A 24,437-nucleotide genomic window follows, 5' to 3' on the forward strand; every position below is an offset into this window, starting at 1 on the left:
CTCATCCAAGTGACTTCTTCCATCTCAGCCGAGTGGAAGTTTCCTCAACCTTATAAACAGTACATTTGCACAATGACTGAAATTCACCACCACTGGTGAACAATGGGCTGTGAGGTCAGTTCATTAATATGCAAATGGTTATGACTATTTATCTTCAACCACTGATTAAAGACCGCCAATCAGTGACCATTGATTAATGGCCATAAGTACCATTCACAGAGAGTTGGGGAGTGGCTGCAATCACAGCACTGCAAGATGGAGAATGATGTACTCTTGGGCCCTGTAGCGTAACTCTTCGGTCCTTCTTTGCTTATTCTGCAGAACGTAAAGTTTCTGACTCGAGCCTTTCTTGGATAGCTTCTATGCTTTATGCCTAACCCGTCTCCCACTGAAAACTCTACGTCCAGATGAACAGAATGAACACTTTGGTAATTATTTAGCTGTAACATGATAGGACAAAAAAAGCAGCTATGAATGGTCTAAAAACAAATGCCGATTGCAAGAGCTGGTAAATGACTAGAGCCAAATTGGAACCAAATTGGATGAGACTGACTTCCTCAGCCTGAACAAAAGTAAAGCAGAAATTATTTTATTTGATAACCCATCCTGTGAGACTGATAAAACATCACCATTGGTCTTTTAGTTTCTTACTGTCATTTGGTTGCAAAGAACCTTGGTGTGACTTTTGACACTGTTTTATCACATTAGCTCTGTTGTTAAGACCAGTTTCTTTCAACTGAGGCTTCTCAGTTAATAGTTTAATATGTGCATTGAAGGACATGTCCTGGTCAAAAATGGCTCCAAGATTCCTCACAGTGTTACTGGAGACCAAGGTAATACCATCCATTGTAAGCATCTGGTTAGATACAGGATTTCTAAGATTTTTTGATGAAATACAATAACCTCAATTTTATCTGAATTTACAAGCAGAAAACTAGAGGTCATACTGGTCTTTATGGCTTTTAGACATTCCTGCAGTTTAACGAACTGGTGTGTGTTATCTGGATTTATGGATAGATAAAGTTGGATATAATCTCCATACGAGTGAAACTGTATGGTATGCGATCTAATGATACTGCCTAAGGGAAGCATGAATAACGTAAACAGAATTGGTCCAAGTGGAACTCCATAATTATCCTTAGTGCGTAAAAAGGACTCAGCATTTACATTTAGATAAGATAACATAAGAATCTATATCGCAATATAATGCATTTTCGGTAAATTCAGTGAATAGTTTATATAATCACCACATCAAAAGTACTATTTCTCATATACATTTAAATGAAATGATCAGTAATGAAATAAATATGGGCCTTACCTGGCATTATCCTATAGCAACACACACTAGATGACTCCATGCGGTCACGCAGGTGCTTTTCTCAGGCCTTAAGCTAACATTACTGCTCCTGTATGGTTGTTAGGAAACCAGCCTGTCTGCAAACGACAACTGCAGATGTCCAGTCTGTGAAGAGCACAGTTAAGCTCATAAAGGTATATGTTGTTCAGCTCCTCCACATATCTGTTGTTGTTTGGTGGGTGGTGACTATACCATGGAAAGTATTGCAAATCATCATCTAAAGCAGGGGTGGCCAACTCCAGGCCTTGAGAGCTGGTGTCCTGCAGGTTTTTAGATGTGTAAATGGCTAAATTACCTCCTCAACATTTCTTGAAGTTCTCCAGAGGCCTGGTAATGAACTAATTATTTGATTCAGGTGTGTTTACCCAGGGTGACATCTAAAACACTAAAAAAGTGTGAGAACAGCCTGAAATATCACATGAGGAATCAGACTGGAGAGAAGCAAATCAAACTCCATTTGTGAGAAAGGTTTCACAGTGAATGCAGTACTGAACAAACATCTGACTACTCAATCATTTGTTAAACCCTTCAGTTACCACTTTTGCAGTGAGGAAGATATCTGGAAAGACATATTACTCAGCACACAGATTATTTCTTAATCTGCAGAAAACTCTTCATACAGTCTCAAACATAAAGTGACATATCCAGTGGCTGAAGCTGAGCTGCAGGAAGGAAGGTTCACACAAGACTGACTTCATACATGAGTCTATAGAATAAACCACAGACAAAAAAGAGATACAGGAACATATGGAAGGCAAGAAGGACGTGCGGAATAAACTGAGACCAAGAACAGACACAACTGGCCAGTAAGCAGACTGAACATTCTTATGTGGTTTGTAGTGACACATTTGGTTCATTTGCAGTTCACTTGGATTTTTATCTGTGTGAAAACAAACCTAACCATGGGTAAAAGCTACAAGTTTACAAACTTGTAGGTCTGAAAACACCCTTAGATTCCAAACAGGAAACAGAGTTCCTCAGTCTCGGTTTCCCTCTGAGATTATCTGATTCTGAACGTTTTTATTTCTTTGTGGGGGAAAAGTAAAAGTTGACCTGGCTTTTAGACCACACTGAGGAAGTGAATATGCTGCTGAGCCTCTTTCAGTGGAGTGTTTGGAGTTTGGAGTGTTCAGATAAATGTTCAAAATTCCAGGGTAATTCTGAATAGTCATTCATCTCTAAAATTCTTTAGAAAGCTTTTTCACTTGATCCAGAGTGCACCAGATGTAGTGAGATATTCATTCCCAGCTTATTTGTGAAAACATGAAGCTGACTTAGCAAATGGAATGATCAAAAATGCAGCTGTCCATCAGATGGCGCTCTGTTACAGATTCAGAATACCTTAATAATCCCTAAGGAAATTACATAAATTATGTTTATCTCAGATTATAATTACTGATCAGTTCCTGATTAATTTATATTCAAACAGCTGTTAGTGTTTGAATAAGAATAAAATGTGTATGTTTTTCTGTCATATACTCATAGACTTAGGGTGTGATTTGTAAAAACAGGGAGCACTGGGATTGGTTTAGTGGACTTTCAGTGGGAGTAGTGTTTCATCGCTCTAGGTGATGTCTTCAGTCTCTAAACCACAGTGCTCCCTTGTACTCTGTACCTGTCACAGCATATTGCTGTTGATAAACCTAGCACAAAAAGTAAGGACATTTGTCTTTGGCTGATTACTTCTTTGTTGTAACAATGCTTCTTGGCAACACATTTTATATTGTTGGAACACAACAATAAACAAGAGTAAATCAGCTGTTTGACTCTAGCAAAGAAGTTTTTCATGGGCTCAGGCCACATACTCAACTCTGCGAAGCAACCCACAAATGCATTTTCTAACCCTAACCCTAACCCTAAGTGGCACCATTTAAGGGGAAATAAACAGGCTTTCCAACAATATAGGATTTATTGCGTTTCACAGAAGCATTGTTACGATAAAGTAATAAACAAACAAACAAAATTACCTTGCTTTTGGTGTTAACTTTAAAATAATTAAGAACAAATTAGGATTATTATAACTTTAATCATAAACAGCTTTGGCATGGACACTGTAACATATTTTCTTTAAATAATATGCACAGTACTCTTCACATTTTCTTCTTTAGGCACATAAAACCCAGTCAATCATAATGCCAGCGTTGTCATACAGAAAATATTTATGCCAACATTTGAACACAAAAAGAACACAACACAGTTTGCCCATCGGCAGCAGACTTTCCAGGTTGGCAGTTCATTATGCTGCCGGGTCGTTATCGCATATTTATTAACTTGTGAATAATGACTGACTGTCAGATTAGGGTTGACCTGTCTAAACAGCTGTACCTTCACGCAATGCCAATGAACAGTGAATTTCCTTAGACTCTTTTCACTGCAAATTCCTGCATGATGCCTCTTTTTTAAAATTTAATTACCGTAATTTTCACGCAGAAACAGCAGCACCTATAGCTTAATAGATATCACTTAGCTTAAAAATCACAAGTTAATGTCTTAGATAATATAATATATACTTTGACATAACTTGTGTTACATAGCACTACAGTCTTTTCGATTCGATTACACTGTATTATCGTTTATAATTATGTCTGTTAGAATTCACAGACGGCCTGTATTTCATGAATTCTACACTTTCTACTTTAAATTTAAAGTGGTGTATTTTTTAATTTGTTTTAATGCGCTCTTACTGTAGCGTAGAGCTGCCACCCAGGCAAAAGAAAAATAGAGCTATATCACGTTATAACCTGAAAAGTTTGTTTTTCTAACGTTATACTTTTCATGTTTGTTCAATATACTATCAGTACAATATACTTTTCACGTTTGAACAACACAATATCACTTTATTAAAGTATACATAATTATCACGTTTTAGCAAAAACATTTTAGGTTCTTACAATATCAATATTATAACGTACTAACGCTTTCTTTTGTCTGAGTGGCAGCTCTACGCTGTACCATTATTCTTTCACATTATTAAATATGTTTGTTATCGATCCATCAGTTGACTGGGTGACTGACTGATGACGCTGTTTGTAGCTTCCTCTGCAGCTCTATCTTTAGCTCCTCCCCCCCGCCCGACCAGCTGATCTTTGTTGTAGTACGTCACGTCGTGCCCCCCTCCCTCCCCGTCATGTGAAGATTTATTTATTTTCTCCTCCTCGCCCCTGCGCCTGTTATCGCCGAGAAGCACCGTACAACCACAGCGGGACACCGCGACCACAGAAGGCCAAGTATTAGGGCCGCAGGGCCGGGAGGAGCGGGACGGAACCGCCGCTGACCCCGGAGGCGACATGACTGCGGAGTAGCGAGCAAAAGGACGCCGCTGCGCCTGCTGGTGAGCCGGAGGAGGAGGAGGATGGTGGTGAATGGTGGATGGTCTGATGGAGGTGCAGCTGCAGGTGGAGCGGCTCCTCGAGCCTTCGCCGCGGCAGCAGAGCCGCTGAACGCACCTGGAGCTGGACAAAATAATGTGAACACTCTGCAACTCCCTGGCCTTCGTCGTTAACATCATCATTTATGATTATGATGACGGGATCCAGTCACGTGGCTCTGGCCTGACCGACGCTACCTTCTCTTCCAGCGGCCCACAGACACAATGTCCGGGCCGGCTGGACCGGCACTGGCTGCGGAGCCTGGGCTTGGGCCGGAGCTGCCGGACCTGAGCCACCTGACGGAGGAGGAGCGCAGCATCATCCTGTCGGTGATGGAGAGGCAGAAGGAGGAGGAGACGAAGGAAAAGAGCATGCTCAAGTAAGATTATTGATTATGGAATCAGCTGGTGTTCAGAGAAAATAAAAGCATCAGTGAGCATTTTAATTAAAAAACCTCAGCAGCTGCAGCAGGAAGGTTTAAGAAGTTGACCTCTCCAGATCGTCAGTGGCAGAAGCAGACTGCAGGTGTTCAGGCAGCAACGGAAGAAAAAAAGTGAAGATAAAATAAAGTAAAGATTTAAAAGCTGCTCATAAATTTGGCGTTTACTTAAAAACAAAACCGATTAAACTAATCAGAAATGGCTATACCCACACAGCACGCTGGTCTGGCCTGGATCACCGTCAGCCAGCAGTGGCTGACGTCTGGCATGCTGAGTGGTATGTCATCCAGATATGGGCCAGGCCTGGCATAGTTGTCACTGTTTAAGTGATGGCATGCCGTATCTGGCTCGATTGTGGTTTGGTTTATGTGGCCCAGGCTCATAGAAAACGGGTCTGGCCCAGATCTATCATCAAGCTGGCACTTCTGACTGACTGGTGTCATGGCAGGGTGTATTCCAACCAGATGTGGGCCAAGTCTGGCATTGATAGCACTATTCATGTTCCTAATTTCCTATTTTAGTTTGAAGACCCAAATCCCATGTTGCAAACATTTCAAATGCAGGTTTGACAGGTTTGTGAGTGTACACTTTATCCAAAACCTAGTGAAGGTTTACTCATGTTTACCACTGGGTGGCTGTAGCTCAGGAGGTAGAGCAGGTTACCTACTGATCGGAAGGTTAGTGGTTCAATCTCCCTAGCTTCTCCTATCTGCATGTCAAGAGTGTGAATGTGTATTAATGTAGTTAGGACGTACTCAGTTGATAGAAAGGATGTGATTGAGTGAATGTGGCATGTTGTGTTCAGTGCCTTCCGTAATCCGGCAGAGTAGAAAAGCACTTTATAAGAATCGTTCTTCATGTTACTTTGCAGTATTATGTTCCGGCACGTTGTTATTACATGGCTTGATTAAGGTACACATTAGGCTTACATCTAGTGCCAGAGCTGAAACTGTTCTGGGTCAGTACAGGACCACCAGTTTGTCTGCAACTGGCCTTGTGCGGGCCATCATTCTTTGCGGTATGTGGGCCATGTGTAAGCACATTGTGCGGGCCAGATCCGGGCCATACCAATTTTGCTATGTGGGTATTAGAATAACTGCTTAATGCAATCATTAATCTAATTCACTCCCCTATAAAATTTTGCTGTATGTCAGGTTAGGCTGATTGATGAACTGTTTCACTGATCACTTTTAATTGGGTTGATATTGAGCTCACAGAGAAGAAGCTGTTTCTAAGTTTCATTTGAGGGACCTGTACTGATTGGCAGAGAACAACAGATCCTTCAGGTGAGAACAAGGATGTGATTGGGAGGGCAGAGAGTGGCCAGCTATCTTCTGAGCTGTGCTCATTGATCTGCTGAAGCTGTGATATAAATATGCCAGAAGATGCTACTGCTAATCTTTTAGCGTGCTGGCATAAAGATTAGCAGTAGCATCTTTTGACCCAGGTTGTTTTTCCTGAGCATTGTCAGGAAGTGACATAATTGCTCTGCCTCTTTGGTGTTTTCTGAGATGTTTTAGAATGAAATTAAACTTCTTTACACCAAAATAAAGGGGAACCATGTGAAGGTCACTGGGAAATATTTTTAGTGGTCAAACTGGTCTGAATGTGGTGCACAGACTGAAGTGAGTTAGAACTTTCTGCTGAAAGCAGTCAGTATTTAAGGAATGAATACTCCCCCCTTCACAGAGCAACACAGTCCACTGAAATGTCTTCATTTTTGACATAATAATAAAATCAAATAGGCTGGTGATCTGCATATTAAACAGAGGTTCATTGGTTCATTCAGCAGATCAGTTTCACCAGTAACTGGAAAATGTTTTTGTAATGATCAATCAGCCTTTTATTGTGTTATTTATTATAGACTGGTTCTCATAGTGGTGAAGAGAGAGCTGAGCATAAAAGCAAATCTCTCAATTTACCGGTCGATCTACGTCCCTACCCTCACCTATGGTCACGAGCTGTAGGTAGTGACCGAAAGAATGAGATCGCGGATACAAGCGGCGGAAATGAGCTTCCTCCGAAGGGTGGCTGGACTCTCACTTAGAGATAGGGTGAGAAGTTCAGCCATCCGGGAGGGGCTCAGAGTAGAGCCGCTGCTCCTCCACATCGAAAGGAGCCAGTTGAGGTGATTCAGGCATCTGACAAGGATGCCTCCTGGGCGCCTCCTGGAGGAGGTGTTCCGGCAGACCCAGCATCCATTTACCATAAATGCATCCTTGAAGAGTTGTTTGTAATTTTTGTGTCTCCTCACACATCAGAGTGTTGTCCTGATCTACATACAGTAAATGTTTATACATTCACTCGAGAAGGTCACCAGATAAATGTGAAAGCTCATCAGATAATAGATGAATAATTTTAAGTCACATTTTTATGTCATGTTGAAATTTTTTTGGAATCTTTGCTCAAATCCTTCATGACGTGTTTTTAATGTAAAATCTTCCAAATGAACTGCGGCCATCTCAGTGTGGTTCATCCTGTTCGAGGAGGTTTTGATGAGACAGCGGTGGCAGACTGAGCTAATTGAGACAGGCTTGGTATGAGTACAGATCCTACAGAATGAGGACTGGCGTGTTCAGTTTGATTGTGCAGGGTGCAGATGGAGCTGGTTTTCACTGTTTCTCTGTACAGTGCTGTGCTGCAGTAGAATAAGTAGTGTCTGTCAGAATTTTTCCCAGAATGCTTTGCTGTATTTCTGGTGGATATTGTAGGTTTTACAGGCTTGCTGGTTCTTAACAGTCTGTCTCTCGAGTTTACTGTAACTGCAGACTAAATCCAGTTATCCCATTAGTGTGGGTGTTGCTTGGTGGATGAGGGGGTTTGTGGTTTAACAGGGATCAGAGCATCTGGTGGTTTTGGGCCGTCTGAGGACTGTAGCTATCTGTGAGGTGCTGTAACCACGTGTGGCCTCCAGATGTCACTGCAGAGTCACTGAGGTCAAAGGGTTTCAAAGCAGTCTTTGTGAACACATCTGACACAGTTTTATTTTAGTCTGTTTAAAATGTTTAGTTTGTGTGGGCCCTTTCATCAGTGAAGTCAAACCGAGCATCTTACTGTCCTCACTGTGTGTTGGATGTTTTTTTTCTTTTGTTGTTTTAAGCCCCTACATTGCCTGTCACTTACTGCCTATCCCAAGCATGATTAGCTTTGAAAGTTTTGTTTGTTTGTTTTGCTTTTTTGTTTGTGGTTTGTTTGGTGTGTGTCACAAGTATGAGCCAATCAGCAATGACTTCTATGTAAACATTGCTGTGTTAAAGAGATGGCACACACTGTAGACCAGCTGCCAACCTTTCAGGGCAGGACAGGGCAGACATCGCAACACTTTCATGATTTTATTGCCAGCATGTGATTAGACCATAAATCACAGACCTCCCGACTCTCAGCTTGCGGACTCTTATGGAGCTGCTGTGACATCATGTCAGGCCTTGGCCAAGCCTGCATCATGACTGTTGACCGTGTGCATTTACTTATTTTATTGTTTCATTCATATTTTGTTCATTTTGCTTTTATGTTTGATTTTCAGTTAAGAACTGGTGAAGTGACAGGAAGACTAATAAAATCATTTCAATGAATCCTTTGTTTGTTTGCTCGGTTTGTTTACCTTTATGGTTGGCCAAACCAACAAACAAACTGTTTCAGCTGTGTGTGCTACTGGATGAGTTGTTGCATTCTGACGCATCCTGGTGGTGGCAGAAGAGAACTGAATTAATCCCGTTTCAGCAGCTCGATGTCTCATTCTGTTTCTGCTTATTTGAAGTAGAGCCCTGTGTGGGACTGTTTTTTTTGTTTTGTTTTGTTTTTTAAAATCCCTCTTCCTCTGAATTTCTGACCATTACCACCCACTCCGTCCGTCTGTGTCCAATCCTGCCCGCACCCACAGACTTATTGATATTTATCTTTCACATGATGTCAGAGCTACTAGGACTCACCCTCCTTGAGGGCAAAACAGTACTTCAGTCCTTTGCCCTCCAGCCATCCATCAAACGTCCGCACATTTAACTTAAACAAAATGCCATTTAGTTTCTGTGCTATCAGATGCACTAATCAGCATTTATTTACAGCTGCCAGAAGGATGTAGAGTATGGCATGTGAGTACATCTGCTAGCCGTGCCTTACAGGCCAAATCCCACCAATACCTGCTTCTCCACAGCAACATGATAATAATGTGACAAATTAATACTACCAGAACTTTTCTGACACTACACTGTAAATGTACGAGTCAACAAAATATAAGATTTACATGTGGTAGTTCGTTTAAGCGAACTATGTAGCACTTACCTTTGCTTTAACAACAAACAGTTTCTTTCTCTTCACCTCCTACACACTGCATTATTTACCTAGATCAGAAGTACCTGTAGCTTTTGAAAGCTTTCGTCCTGGCAGCAGCAGAAGGTGAGGGATTCTCTACAAGATGCATGTAGATGTTATCGAACTGGAGCCTTTATGAGAGGCATCGCCACTTTCAGGGATTTAAATAAAGCGTCTCTCCATGTCTTCATTTTTCTTCAATCAATTGATTATCCAGTTAATCTTGGGTTGAGACAGGTGAAAAAAACAACACTTTTGTCCTGCAGTACTATCAACTGTAATGTCTTGCCCACTGGGGTAGTGAGTTGGTCACGTGAACCACATTATAAATGCGCTATGATTAATGCATGTGTATGTGGCACTTTATGTCCAGCGCTTTACTTTCTTTATTTTATAACTTTTCCAAATATCCATCTTTCCACTCTTTTCTTTAGTTTTAGACTCTCCAATCTGAATTTTGTTACCAACAGCAGTTGCACTCTTCGTCCTGCTAACAATTTTGAGACCAACTGTTGCCCACGGCAACCTTAAAACCCCCCACTCCTGCGAGATTTGCGTTGGGTGGGATCCCAGTCCCAATGCAGGGCTCTAATTTAAAGCTTCAGTTTCAGTTTGTTTCTGTTATGATTTTGTTTTTATATTATTTCATGATTAATTATATCACTGACATCATCATCATCATCATCATCGCCATCATGTCTATGTCTGCAGGGAGCAGGAGGAAGTGAAACCTCCCTCGTCCTCGTAAGTACCTCATCTCCCAGAGTGCACTCCCTTAGCCACGCCTCTTTTCCTCAATAAGCTATTTCTTGTGTCCCACGCTGCCCCTCCCACCCACTGATGTGCTTCCTGTCAGCTGACTGTGTGTATTACCTGGACAGGTGGAATCCATTCTCAGGGTTCAGTCAGTTGGTCAGTAACGTTGCCACCAACGTGTCCGAAGTTCTGCAGGTTAAAAGTCCAACAGACAACGAGCTGCAGATGTGAGTAAACCCAGAGGCTTACCTGAGCACAGGTGTTTGTGTCTCACCTGAGCCTCAGTTCAGGTAGACACCTGATGCTGTGTTTATTCATCATGTCGCAGTCTGACACTGAAGGTCCAAATCCAATCGTACATGCCTGGCTTCGCCTCTTTAATGAACCAAACAAGGACCAGCTCACTGGTCCTTTAGACTTCAGTACAAGTTTAGCATATGTCACCCTCTGACCTCTCCTCTCTCTAAAAACCTCCTCCTCACAGGAAGTTACATCAGCAGTTTGAGATGTATAAAGACCACATGAAGAAGCTGGGTGAGGAGTCTCCAGAGGCTCAGACAGCGCGGGCAGAGTCTCCAACCTGCGGGATCTGTCGCAAGACCAAGTTTGCCGATGGCTGTGGCCGAGCATGCTGCTACTGCCAGAGTCGTTTCTGCGGCCGCTGTGGGGGGCGTGTCTCCTTGAGAGCCAATAAGGTTGGTCTATGAGTGCATTTTTGCTGTGGACATTGCTGAATATCTGGGGTCATTTTCAGTTTAATTATTTTTTTCAGTGACAGTTTAACAACTCTAGATCGTCTGAAATGAAACGATTAAATGTCAGACTGTTAGCTTTGATTTGATTGACACAGGCTGGATACTGTGCATAAAAGCAACAGCAATTCATAAGTGGTAAATGAAATGTTTATACAGCCATGGTCTGGATGCGTTTGGTATTGTCCCTCAGGTAGCTCTGCTTTGATACGGTAAAATGGAAATGTTACTTAAGATCAGACTCACAAAGTTTCAGCACCACTGTCACTGCTTTGAGTCATCTGCCCACTTATGTATAAATCAAGATTGCTACCATCAACTATCACAACTGTGCCCTGTACTACAAAATGCCCTGTACTCACCCTAACACTGGAGATCAGGATAAGTGTTCACACGAAGCTGATTATCAACTCAGCATTTAACCTGTGCATTCACATGAAAGGGATGGTGCTGCAGCATCTGATCAATCTAAAAGGGGCATTTTGCAGGTCACGGGACTCTTCTTCCACAGAAAATGATCCCTATGAGTGCCACCTACTCTAGACATGTTCTAGCTGGTGATTAAATATTTTTAAAGCATCTAAAAACAGAATTCAATACAAATTTGATACGAGGTCAGCAGGTGCAGTGCAGGTTTTTTGTTTTAGGATCAGATTTTAATGCTTTGAATCTTCCTACCAAGCTATTCTCGACTCTGTGGCACCATTAAAAACCAGGCAGCTCAAGGCTAAAACCGAGCCGTGGTTTAATGACACCACTCGGGCTGTGAGGAGGCAGTGTTGTAGAGCTGAACGCAGATGGAAGAGGGACAAACTGCAGGTGTCTCTTCAAATCTTAAAGGACTGGTGGTGTCTCTATCAGGATACAGTCAAGGAGGCTAAAAGGGAATACTTTTAATACAAGACAATTTCCTCCAACAGTTATAATCCACGTGTGTTATTTAACTCCATCAACTTAGTTTTAAATGCTCCACAAAGTGGCTGTTTGGAAGCCTCTCATAAACTATCTAAGGATTTTGTGTTGGGTTTTTTTATTAATGAGAAGATAGCAGCTACGTGGGCTCTCATCTCTGCCCCTGAATCTGACCCCTCTGTCTCGATCCCTTGCTCTGCTGTTTTTGACCAGTTTGAGCCTGTAACTCTTTCTTTTTTAGAGGATGTGGTTGGTCATCTGAGGCCCTGTTTGTCTCCAAATGATCCTGTCCCTTGACAATTTTTTAAAAAGATTTTGCCTCGCACAGACTGTTCTTACTATTATAAACAGCCGTTTAATGTCTGGTGTAGTCCCTGCTTATTTTAAGCAGGAAGTAGTACAACCCCTTCTTAAGAAACCCGCCCTGGACCACACTGTATTGACTAACCACAGGCCTATCTCCAAGCTGACTTTACTGTCTAAAATCTTAGAGAAAATTGTACATTCCCAATTGATTGATTTAAGAAAAAATGAGAATAGTATCCTGAGTCAGCACTCTTAAAGGTTTTTAATGATATCTTCCCTACCTGTGATTCTGGTAATCATGTTGTTCTTGTCCTCCTTGACCTAACAGCTGCTTTTGACTCTGTAGACCACAACATTTTACTGTCTCGTTTACACCGTCTTGCAGGCATTCGTGGTACTACTTTGAATGGGTTTAGGTCTTATCTTTCTGATCAAACTTAGTGTTAACTTTTTAGGGTATGAGTCCTTTTCTGCGGCTCTTCAGTTTGGGGTCCCGCAGGGCTCAATTCTAGAGCCTCTGCTTTTTTCATCATATTTACAGCCCTTGGGAACCATCCTTAAAAAGCATGGAATTTCCTTCCACTGTTATGCTGATAACTGCCAGATTTATCTGCCTCTGAAGCAGAAAGATGCCTTCTCTATTAAACTACTTCTGGCATGTCTAGAAGATATTAAAACTTGGATGTCCCTAAACTTTTAAAAATGTAATTCAAGAAAAATCGAGGAGATTGTGTTTGGTCCTTGCGGACCTAGTGATCCCTCCGCTATTGATTTGGGACCCCCAGCATTTTAAACTTGTTGTTACTAATTTGGGTTTTAAGATGGACAGTGACTTTAAATTGGACACTCAAATTAGGGCTCCTGTCAAGTCCAGTTTTTATCATTTAAGGTGCTTGGCAAAGGTAAGACCTATTTTATCCAGGCCACATTTTGAAACAGTAAGCCATGCTTTTATTTCATCTCATTTGGATTACTGTAATGCACTGTATTTTGTAGTAAGTCTGTTTCTTCTCTTTCGTCTGCAGCTGGTTCAAAATGCTGCTGCACGACTTTTAACCCAGAATTTGCAAAAGAGAGCACATAACTCCCATTCTGGCTTCACTCCATTTGCTGGCTGCCTTTAATCTAATGTGCTGATTTATAATTTTAATTTAATTCTAATTAGTATTTTATATTTCTTAAGTTATTCAATGTATTGTTTCTTAGGCATGTCAAGTGTACGGCACTTTGTTTTCAGCTGGGAGTTGTCTGAAAGTGCCTTATAAATAAATTGCTTGCTTATAGAACAATAAAGTGTTGTTAAATTGTTTGCTGACAACAGGAAAAACTTAGCTCTGTGAACCTGACTGGCTCTCTGGCGGCTGGTCCCTCTGACTTCTCCCCTCCTGCCGCACATGAACCAGCTGACTGACCATATGACTCATTTTCTCATTCATGAAGCCAGAGCAGACAGAAACATAAGAGCAGACATTGTAGCTATATCTTATTCAGTATTTGATTAAAATTACTTTTTTCTCCCCTCCTGTTTCTACGGTAAATATCATGTCAGCACTGATGCATCTTCATATTCCAGCTCCTCTGGATTAAATGGAAGCTCTACTCTTCATTTACCCGTTGCCACACATTGCTATGGTGAATTCTGATACCAGGGCCCTGTTTCAGGAAGCCGGTTTAGAAAACTCAGAGTGAAAAACGATACGCAGGGTTGAGTAACCCCGAACTGTCCAACTCGGAATATTCGGTTTCAGAAAGGCTGATAACAATTAGTTCAGTCAACGCGGAGTTGCTTTAACCCCAAGTGAAGCGCGCGGACGAGGATACATAAAGCCCTGATAAGCGGAGCACAGATTAAGCGAGTCACCATGGAGACGGAGGGAAAGAAGGCGCGGTCAATGTATGTCACAGCGCTTGAGGCCGAAATTCTGATGGCAGCATATGCCGATAACATACAAATTCCGCGGAAAAAAGTAACGCAGCCACAGCTGCAAAAGAAAGGGAGCATGCATGGCAAAACATAGCCGACAGAGTCAATGCGTGAGTGTTAATATAAACATTGATCTAGGGATTTCCACCCATTTAACACGTTATTTTATCATATGTTATTTTATTTGTTATTTTATACATTTTATTTTGTGATGTGATGTGAGCGCAGGTGCAACCCAACAGGCCCCAAACGTGCCTGGCAGCAAGTAAAAATGAAATATAAAAATATAGTCCAAACAGGTAAGGTACAATTGTATTATGAGCCATAGTGCTTGGTCAGTTTGTCCCATGTAAATCAATTGCAGTTAGAGGCTACATTAATTTTCTGTCTGTAAGCACTTATTGAAATTATCTGAGCACATTACAAGTACATATTTGCTTACTCTGTATGCTCAAATGTGGCCCGTTATAGCCAACAGAAAAAAAGCGGAGGCCCGAAAAACAGGTGGGGGTCCTCCACCACCACTACACAGAGGCTGAGCAGTTGGCCCTCAGCCAAAACAGTGGGCGCCCTGTGGCCGAAGGCATCTCTGCGGGGACATCCTCTGAGTCAATAACCCCGCAAGACACAAGTGCCGACATAAGGGGTAAATTCAAAATAATACATGATGTGCATACATCCTTTCTTCACAGTCACCTTTGCAGTGCTGCTCATTCATTTGATAAACTCTTTACCATAATGAATTATTTTGTAGTGAAGTTATTTTCCGACTGATTTTGCCTTCCCTCAGTCTTGGTTGTCTTTGAGAGCATAATGACAATGAAGTGTAAGGTGCTTGGTATGTTTGTTAATTGCCATTTGGTCCCTTGTAAGTTTAAGTGACCTGTATAAACCTCATATTCTATCAGTTGATGGTGGTGGTGTACTGCATCTGGTGCAGCCTCCTGTTGAGCCAGACCAACATGCAGTTGTGAGTAATACTCCACAGATTAGATGAGTTTACAGTAGAACAGCAATGTTGTTTATTTCTTTACTACAGGAAAATAATGAAGAAACATTGACAGCTGTTACAGAGGAGGAAGCAACAGAGACACTTTATGAGGTGTACATCTTTTAATACTTTGTGTACAGGAAATACAGGCGACCAATAAAGCCAGTTGAACAAAAAATCTGTTTATTCTTCTTTCAACATGTTGAGGTGATGGGTCAAAAGAAATGATTGTGACATATGGTGTCTCTGACTGCGCTTCCATCTTGTATGTCCGTGGGAGGGTCAGGATGTTCATGGTTTGGATCACTGCTGATGTCTGGTTCAGAAGGACAGTGTTCTCCTCTAATTGTGGCAATGTTGTGAAGAATCACACATGCCACAATAATGTCACATGCCCTTTCTGGGGTGACCCTGAGTCTTTGCAGGCACTGGAACCGGGCCTTAAGCATTCCGATAGTCATTTCAATTCTGGCTCTTGTCCTGCAATTAGCCAGATTATATCGCTGCTGTGGGCCCGGTTCAGGGTCAGGGTAAGGGGTGAGCAAATAGGGTAAACATGGATACCCCCTATCACCAAGCAAGTAGCCAGTGAACTCTCCTAAGACAGAAGGATACACTCCAGTTCAAATGTCCCTGAAGCAATTGGTCTTTATATATTTTAAAGTATTCTCAACTCACCATGTCCAAATTTTGTGCTCAGTGTACATTCACGGAATATTTGTGAGTCATGGATAGAGCCTGGCCACTTGGCTTCCACATTTGTGATAATGTTGGCAGCATCACATATGATCTTCACAGTGCAGAGAACACGAATTAGCATCCATTACTATAATGAAATAATTTGTTAGTTTGAAATGCTACAGGGAACTATGTACCTGTACATTGATGCTGTGGAAAGACTTCCTGTTCACATAGTCTCCTTCATTTACTGAAGGAGCAATGATTGGAATGTGAGTGCCATCTGTACAGCCAATCACGCCTGGGAACCCTGAAAATAAATGTAAAATTTAAGTAGTAGTCCAAGTATCACCACATCATACATTACGTTTTGGTCACCCTGATACCTGCAATTTTGTGGAATCCCTCTTTGATAAATCTTGTGGGTCTATGACCGGGGAACACCACAAACGAGTACAGGAGACGTTTCAGTGCAACTGTAACATTCCTGACTGCCCGACAGACGGTAGCCTTGGAAACGTGCTCAGCGTCACCAATATTATACAGAAAGCTCCCGTTTGCAAAAAACCGAAGTGCAATACAAATAATATGTACAGAACTGAGAGCATGTCCGCGATGTGTCACATGCGTAATATATGGCCTGAGGATGTTATCCAAATAAATTATAGATTGTGCTGAGAAACGGTAACGTTCGCACAGAAAATCATCAGGAAATGATAAAATGTCCAAACGCGCTCTGATCACTCTCTCCCGGCGGAGAGCTCTGCGGAGAATTTGGGCTTCACGATCTACTGGCTCTTCAAGGAAGGAGCAAGCCATGTCCGACACTTCCTACTGTCAGGTTTCCGACAAAGGGGCGGAGACAGTCAGGGTTAGTTGTAGTAAACCTGCTAGGGGGCAGGTTAGCTTCACGGCGTGTGTCGTCATAGTGACTCACTCAGGCTTCAGCTGAACTCGCTTTGTGAAACCGAAAAACCAGTTTTCGTTAACTCAGGGTATACTTACTCAGTTTTTCCACTAAACCGGCTTCCTGAAATAGGGCCCAGGATTCACCATGGCAGGAAAATCTAAGTACAGAGAAAACCTATCCGTTTTTCTCAATATGTAAGTTGTGTAAAAAGATAAACTTACAGGAAATTTAACAGAATGTATTAAACTGAAAGACTAGAAGTTCATTTTCAATAAAAGCAACTCATTTATCAACATCCACTAATGACATAATTGCATCATCTCTGGAAAATATGTGAAGTTGTGCATCTTTGGTTGTTTGGAACTCAGGAGACACCACATGATCTGTAAAGCATGCCAACTATCACATCAGGAGGAAAACCAGCCAATCAGGCAACAGCAGCCTCTTACATGCGTTTATAGTAAACAAACGGTGTGTGTGTTTCAGGTGATGTGGGTGTGCAATGTGTGCAGGAAGCAGCAGGAGTTTCTCACTCGGTCAGGGGACTTTTCCCCTGAAATGCTATCCATCAATTACAGCTTACACAGGGCTCCCCACCCACCTACACATGGGCCACTGGGTGCCACGGGGCCCTTGAGTAATGGTGCAGCAGAATGGTGGGTATTATTCATTGTTTATATTATTTATCATTTTTTTGTTCCTGAGGCCATTTAACTGTCAGCTGTGCCTGCATGCTTCTCATTTAAATTTAAACTTTTAATTAGTGAGATTGTTTTTAATTAGAGAGTGACCTCCATCTCTCTCTCTCTCTCTCTCTCTCTCTCTCACACACACACACACACACACACACACACACACACACACACACACACACACAACCACACACACACACATCCTGTAATCAAATTAACAGATTAATAATCTGGTACCTTGCAGAGGATTACTGCTGGTGCTAAATACAGCATGCAGGCTAACAGCAGTGATGTCATTTCCTGTATTGCTGGGATTGGAGAGGGGGAGGGCCTTCCGGTGTGATCCATGTCAGTCATAAACTTGCTGAGCGTGTCAAGGTGTTGGTCAATATGAAGCTTCAAACCTCCTAGGAGAGCTGTAAAAACTTTAATTAAATGTGTATGTGGTTGCACTCAGACTGACTGCATGTAAGTACACATCTCAGCTTCTTTATGCTGTTGTTGTCTGTTTATGTCTGTTGATACAGACTCAAACTTTGTTGATCAGAAATCGGATTCACTTTCACCGTTAGTAGGTTTAACCAGTGCTTTGATATTTTGATGCTTGTGAACACTGCATGTTGTCTGGAGCTGCTGGAGAAAAGTTTAAATGTTTGTATGCTGCATCGATGTCTGCTGCTGGTTCTGGTTTTGGTAACAGAATTTAACTCAGACAGAGTTGAGATTTTATGGCCGTAAACATAGAACAGGAGTCAAAATGTAGTTTTCCTTAAACAATGAGTTTATTATTACAGTGAAGACCTTTTTAAAAAGTTGACAGTACAGGTGAAAAAGCCTTGAAACAGGTCGATAAAAAGGAAGTCTGAACAGGAAGAACTTCATATACTGCTACTAGTAGTAATACTATTAACAATAGACTCCTCAGTTCTTGAAGCTTTGGTTGTGTGTAGAGTGTGGGTATATATGTATCAGCTGGCTGACAATCTGCTCCTCCTCCACTCTCACTGGATCACACTCTGTGACTGACAGGAGGCAGAGCCCCTCGGGATTGTACTATAATGGCAGGAGGAGCAGGATGCCTAGCTCACCATCGGACCTTGCTGTGAACAACCGTTCTCGATCGCCACACTGCTCTCATGGTTACGGAGAGGAAGAGCTACAGGCACACAGGCAACCAATAAGAGATGGGCGAGGTCGCTGGTACTCACAGGTGAGTCTGACAGGTGAAATTCATTTATTTGCTCACATTTCTTGTAAATTATTTGATCTGATGCGGGAAGCTGTTTAATAATTTATTTTCTTTAGAAATGAAAGATGAAATGCAACAAAGAAAATGGAGTAGTTGTTGCACAGGTGGTTGACCAGGTCTGCTAGTGTAAAGGTTGAACTGCGTTCCAAATAACTTTTGGGAAAGTTGCTCTCCAGTGCATCCATCAGAGTGTGAATGTGTGTGAATATTAGATAGAAAGCACTGCATAGTATTAAAAAAGTGCTTCTATGAATGGGAGAATGAGGCATGTTGAGGCATATAGCGCTTTTCATTCTGTTTGAGGACTTTATACAACATGCCACTGACACCCATTCATTAAATTCATTCATACGATTGTCTTTGTTACATGGACTGGTTGTCATATAGCATTTTTCTGCACTCCCCGAGTACACAACGTGCTATAAAAGAACCATTCTGTTTGCCAAAAGCAATTAATTAAATGTTTTAACTATTTTTCACTAGTTTAATAGTTTTTTCTTAATGATTTAATTAATTTCATTTATTGATGGTTAAGTCGTGCTATGAATGACAGTTGAGCTGTGATAAACATAGCAGGCTTCAGGGCTTACCAAACTGATGATGATGATAATGTTCACCTTTCTCACCTCCTGGCTCAGGATCACCCTCTAGACCAACGTCAGGATGAGCTTGAGCTGCGGCGACAACAGGAAGTGGAGTTTCAGGCACGGTACCGTAGTGACCCAAACCTTGCCCGATACCCAGTGAAGACACAACCAAGTGAAGAAACCATGAGGATGTTAGCTCAGGTAGGCAGGGTCCGCCACCAGCGCCGCCACAGTGATGTTTCCCTGGCAACCCCAGAGCCTGACCACCTGACCATGAGGCATTCAGGTAAGGGCATGTCCGCCCATCTACTCACATCTTATTTTGTCTCTGTCAGTGCGCCCCAGGGCAGCTGTGGCTACAATGTAGCTTGCTATCACCAGTGTGTGAATGTGTGTGTGAATGGGTGAATGACTGAATGTAGTGTAAAGCGCTTTGGGGTCCTTAGGGACTAAGTAAAGCGCTATACAAATGCAGGCCATTTACCATTTATTAGCAGGCTGTGATCGGTTTTACTCGTTTCATTCTCAGCTCTTCGTCAGAATCTGCCTCTGGGATTGGTCAAATCTGGAGGTCAGAGGTCATACTCTGTGGACCGTGCAACCACTCACATAAGCCCAACATATTCCCGTCACAGCCCATTATCACAACAACTACTGGACCCAAGCTCAACCCTGAAGAGGAAGCCAGCCACTGAGAATGTAGCACAGAGGAGTCGGCATGTAGGGAAGATGCACGTGATTGGCAGCTTTAGCAGCTCAGAGGAGGATCTTGTTACCACACCTGAGTACACTAGCGCTGATGAGCCTGACAGTAAGTGGCTACATGCTAACAGCCAGTCAATCATTTTTCTTACATGTGTGCACATTGCTTGAGAGTTGTTTGTCGCGCTGGATATGATACAGCCACTGGTCACAAGAGAGAAAAGTGTATTCTCTGACCCGTGATCAAGTGGTTATTTTTTTTATTCAAAATATTTTTATTGAGTATTTGTGGATATAGTTTACAAAGAAAAAAAGAAGACGGAAAACACAAGCTGTTTACAATGAATACTAAACAGAACTTCTCATGTTGGAACATTGTTTTCCTCTCGACGTGAAAAAAGAAAAAAAAAAACTAAAAGAGGGAAAAAACCACACAGAAGTTAGCTATACCACCACTACAGCTACATTACAGCTTTGCCTGATAGTTGCAAATTAAGGAGCTTGTCCAGTAAATTAGCAGCTGGAGCTTCTGGAAAATTGGAGAGGTGGGATTGCAAAAAATTTCTGAGTTGTAAGTATCTAAAAAAGTGAGTTTTGGGAGGACTGTATTTTCCTGCCAGCTGATCAAATGATGCTAGTTTATTATATATAAAGAGATCTTTAAAGAAAATAATACCTGCTCTAAACCAGACCTGGAACAAGTTGTCCAAAGTTGGGGGGAGGAATAGGTGGTTTGAAAGGATGGGGCTTTGAAGTGAAAAATGATTAAGATTGAAATGTCTCCTTAACTGTGCCCACACCCTGAGGGAGTGCCGAATTATCGGATTAGATGTAAAGTTGTCAATGGATAAAGAAAGAGAAGAACCCAGAAAGGAGGCAAGAGAAATACCCTGAGTTGAGTCTAATTCCATTGCCAGCCAGCTGGTGGGGCCCACACCCTCCCCAGACTGTAACCAGTAGGTCAGGGACCGAATATTGGCAGCCCAATAGTAAAAGCGGAAGTTGGGGAGTGCCAGACCCCCTTCAATCTTAGGTTTCTGTAAATGCATCTTAGCTACTCGAGATCGTTTACCCTTCCAAATATAAGAGGAGATTATAGAATCTAGAGTTATAAAGAAAGACTTGGGGATGAAGACTGGTAAAGATAAGTATGAGAATTTAGGAAGGATATTAATTTTAATTGAATTAATTCATCCGACCAGAGTTGTGTTCAGGGGTGACCACTGTTGAAGGCTTTGTTTGACATTCTTCAATAGTGTAAAAATGTTGGCTTTAAGAAGTTGTTTATACTTTCTTGTAATTGTAATACCCAGGTAGGTGAACTGCTCTTTGATGGGGAAACCCAACAAACCTATTGGAAACGCTTCTTCATTTAGTAGACAAAGTTTGCTCTTGGACAGATTTAATTTATAACCAGAGACTTGACTGAAACACGTGAGTAGTGACAATATAGACGGTAGGGAAGTATTTGGATTTGAAATAAAAAGCAATAAATCGTCAGCATAGAGAGAGACTTTGTGTTCAGTTTGACCTCTTTGTATACTCTGGACAAGTTTACTGCTTCGAAAAAACATTGCTAAGGGTTCAATAGCTAGATCAAATAACAACTGGCTAAGGGGGCAACCCTGACGTGTGCCTCGTTTAAGTTAGAATGGTTTTTATTTCTGGCTATTAGTGCAAACAGACGCAACAGGGGACAAGTATAGGTACTTGATCCATGAGATGAAGTTGGGACCCAACCCAAATCTTTCCAGCACAGCAAATAGATAGTTCCATTCTACACGGTCAAATGCTTTTTCCGCATCAAGGGAAAGAACACATTCTGGAGTGTCCTTGGACGGCGTGTGCAGGATATTAAGAAGGCGTCGGATGTTGAAAAAGGGGTGGCGCCCTTTAACAAAGCCAGACTGATCTTCAGATATGACTGCTGGCAGGACCCTTTCCAACCTGTGGGCCAGCGCTTTAGCTCGGATCTTAAAGTCCACATCAAAAGCGAAATTGGCCTGTATGACGCACAGTTTGCCCTGTGTGAATGCTTCAGATAGAACCGAGTGGAGTAGAGGTACGAGCTGTGGGGCAAATGATTTGAAAAATTCTACCAAAAAGCCGTCTGGGCCAGGGGACTTCCCTGACTGTAGAGAGAAAATTGCAGCGCTAATCTCTTCTTTGGAAAATGGCGCATCCAAGATCTCTCTGTGGGTCAGGAAAGTCCAAGCTTTTAAGAAAATTTGTGATTAGTGAGTGGTTGGTGGGAGATTCAGAGGAATAAAGCTTCATATAATATTCCCTGAATGTGTCATTGATTTTGGCATGATCAGTAACGAGCACGTCATCTGAGTTAATGGCAGTTATACACTGACGTGGCTTTACACCCATTATTTGGTCAGCTAGGAGTTTGCCTGATTTCTCTCCATGCACAAAAAAATGTACTCCTACTCTTTAAGAGTTGCCTCTCCACAGCATGAGTTGAAAGAAGTTCAAATTTGGTTTGGAGTTCAGTACGTTTCTTGAAGATCTCAGAGTCCTTATTGTGTGCATAGTGATGGACTAAGTCTTTTGTTTTATCGGCTAATTCTTGCCCTTCTTTTAAGTTTACCCTCTTCATATTAGCTGTGTATGAAATAATCTGTCCTCGGAGATAGGCCTTCATTGAATCCCAAACTAAAAGGCTAGAAATATTTGGGGAAAGGTGTGATGGATGTTAGAGAAAAAAGAGTACTCCCTGTCAGTTGGATGCAGATGTCACCAGATATCCCTAATCCCAAGTAGAAAGAAAGGAATGAATGTGTGAAGACACTTTTTATCCATAATAGCAAATGAACTGTACAACAGAAAATACAAATGCTATTTATGGTCTCCTCACAACACTGATAAGAAAAATAAACTGGGCCAATATGGCATGTCTGTTAATACAGAGATACACATGTTAATATGATCTCTGGTCCCCCACTCAGAGACACAGGTCTCAGAGTGTCCAGCATTCAGACGGCTACCTGAGGACACTCATGTGAGAGAAAATCTGCTCACACAGATATGTAGAGCAAAATACTGTCAATAAGGCCTCTGCAATGTTCAAGACAGTTAAATTTGTCAGGTAGTGATGTCCAGCAGGTGAAAATGCAGCTCCATGAACACACAGCTATGGATTCCAGCTGTTTGTTGCATTAACTGGCATTAACTGAGCCAGTTAATGCCAGTTAATGCGAGACAAATCTAGCTGCTCATTATAGATTTCTGGTTTGTTCAGAAAATAAAACATTGGTCATAAACCATTCATAAACCTGAAAGTCCCAAAAATGCATTGTCTCGAGTCTACGGATGTATCCGTGTATCTCTGTGGTGCTGATGCTGTGCTGAGCGGAAAGCTCCTGAAGCTTTTGAAGTGTTGGAATGTGGAAAGCTAACAATGTCCCTCTCACCAGTAGGCTAAGTTATTTTTAGCCAATTACAAGTTGAATCTGGTAGTTTGGGTTGTTAGCTAAGATACCGTCATTAAGAAGAGACACAACTAATGTGTCTATGCAAGCTGATTTGCGATGTGCGATTCAGTAAGGACATCTCCTGGTTTCATCTTCATGTTTCCCTCTCACCAGATATACAAACCGATATCATGACCAGCAGGTTTTACAGCTGTGGCTCCAGCAAACCTCAGCTGATAGTAGAAATTGATATTAAATAAATTCTAACAACATCTGATCAAGCTTAAACGTGCTGCTGTTGTTTAGCGCGACATCCACTGGTTTCCGCTTTCTGGCATAAAGTGGGCAATAAACAAACAAGAGAGAAAAGCCGATCAGCTGATCATTGATCAGTTTCATGATTAAAGTAGCAACAGGAGAGGGAGGGGGAGAGAATGAGAGAAGAAGAGGCAGCTGTGCAGCGTAAAGACAGAATAACTCCAGCTTTGTGTCTTTTTCCATCCTAGACAAACTGCGTCCCTTCTCAGCTCAACACGAAACACGTAATAATTTCTCTGAATGCGGGACGATTCCGTCTTTTTACGGGACGGTTGGCAACTCTACTAACTAATCTTATGAATAAAATAAAGTTCACTATCAGTAACATCATAGCACCGACCCAGCTGTATAGAAACTCCGTCATGCTAGCTAGTTATTGTAACTGACTGTAAAAAGTCAGCACAACGAAAATAAACTCCACCTAAACTTGGTTTATATCTGACCCAGATAGACTGCAGGTCATAACTTCTTACCTGAAGTTCAGTTCACCTGACACTCGGACCGGCAGCCGCCTCGGGTCTCTGCTCCTCCTGCCTCCCCTTCCCTCATCCACCTGCTGGCCTCCACCACTTGTTAATTTTACTGAATCTGTGGAAGCTCCACCATAGCCACCACCAAACAACTGAGTTATTTTTACACACCGGCCAGCATCTGTCCAATCCACCACCTTTCATTGTTTATACCGTTACAAAAAAAAAAATCATTGGCCCATCGAGCAAATGCCCGGTATGCCCGATGGCCAGTCCAGCTATGGTTGTGCCATCAGTT

General features: G+C 42.0%; 1 protein-coding gene across 20 annotated transcripts in view; it reads left to right on the forward strand.

Annotated features, from left to right (window-relative positions):
• Positions 1-4,508: 4,508 nt before the first annotated feature.
• LOC146549622 (regulating synaptic membrane exocytosis protein 2-like) overlaps positions 4,509-24,437 on the forward strand; it is a 58,121-nt gene continuing 38,192 nt past the window's right edge. For 5 of the 20 annotated variants that reach the window (XM_085261386.1, XM_085261373.1, XM_085261374.1 and 2 more), the window contains exons 1-8: positions 4,510-5,104; positions 10,185-10,217; positions 10,355-10,456; positions 10,714-10,924; positions 17,189-17,358; positions 18,424-18,604; positions 19,282-19,516; positions 19,760-20,041. In XM_085261386.1, coding sequence (XP_085117512.1) covers positions 4,950-5,104; positions 10,185-10,217; positions 10,355-10,456; positions 10,714-10,924; positions 17,189-17,358; positions 18,424-18,604; positions 19,282-19,516; positions 19,760-20,041 — 1,369 coding nt within the window. In that variant the 5' untranslated portion in view covers positions 4,510-4,949. Of the gene's footprint in view, positions 5,105-10,184; positions 10,218-10,354; positions 10,457-10,713; positions 10,925-17,188; positions 17,359-17,706; positions 17,863-18,423; positions 18,605-19,281; positions 19,517-19,759; positions 20,042-24,437 lie in introns of those variants that run through there. The other 15 variants (XM_085261383.1, XM_085261385.1, XM_085261381.1 and 12 more) reach the window with 9 other exon arrangements.

Source organism: Mchenga conophoros, linkage group LG22 (assembly GCF_057382185.1).
Source record: "Mchenga conophoros isolate Kocher_MC1m ecotype Shallow Benthic linkage group LG22, M_conophoros_male_GT1.1, whole genome shotgun sequence".
In the NCBI taxonomy this organism is placed as follows: domain Eukaryota; kingdom Metazoa; phylum Chordata; class Actinopteri; order Cichliformes; family Cichlidae; genus Mchenga; species Mchenga conophoros.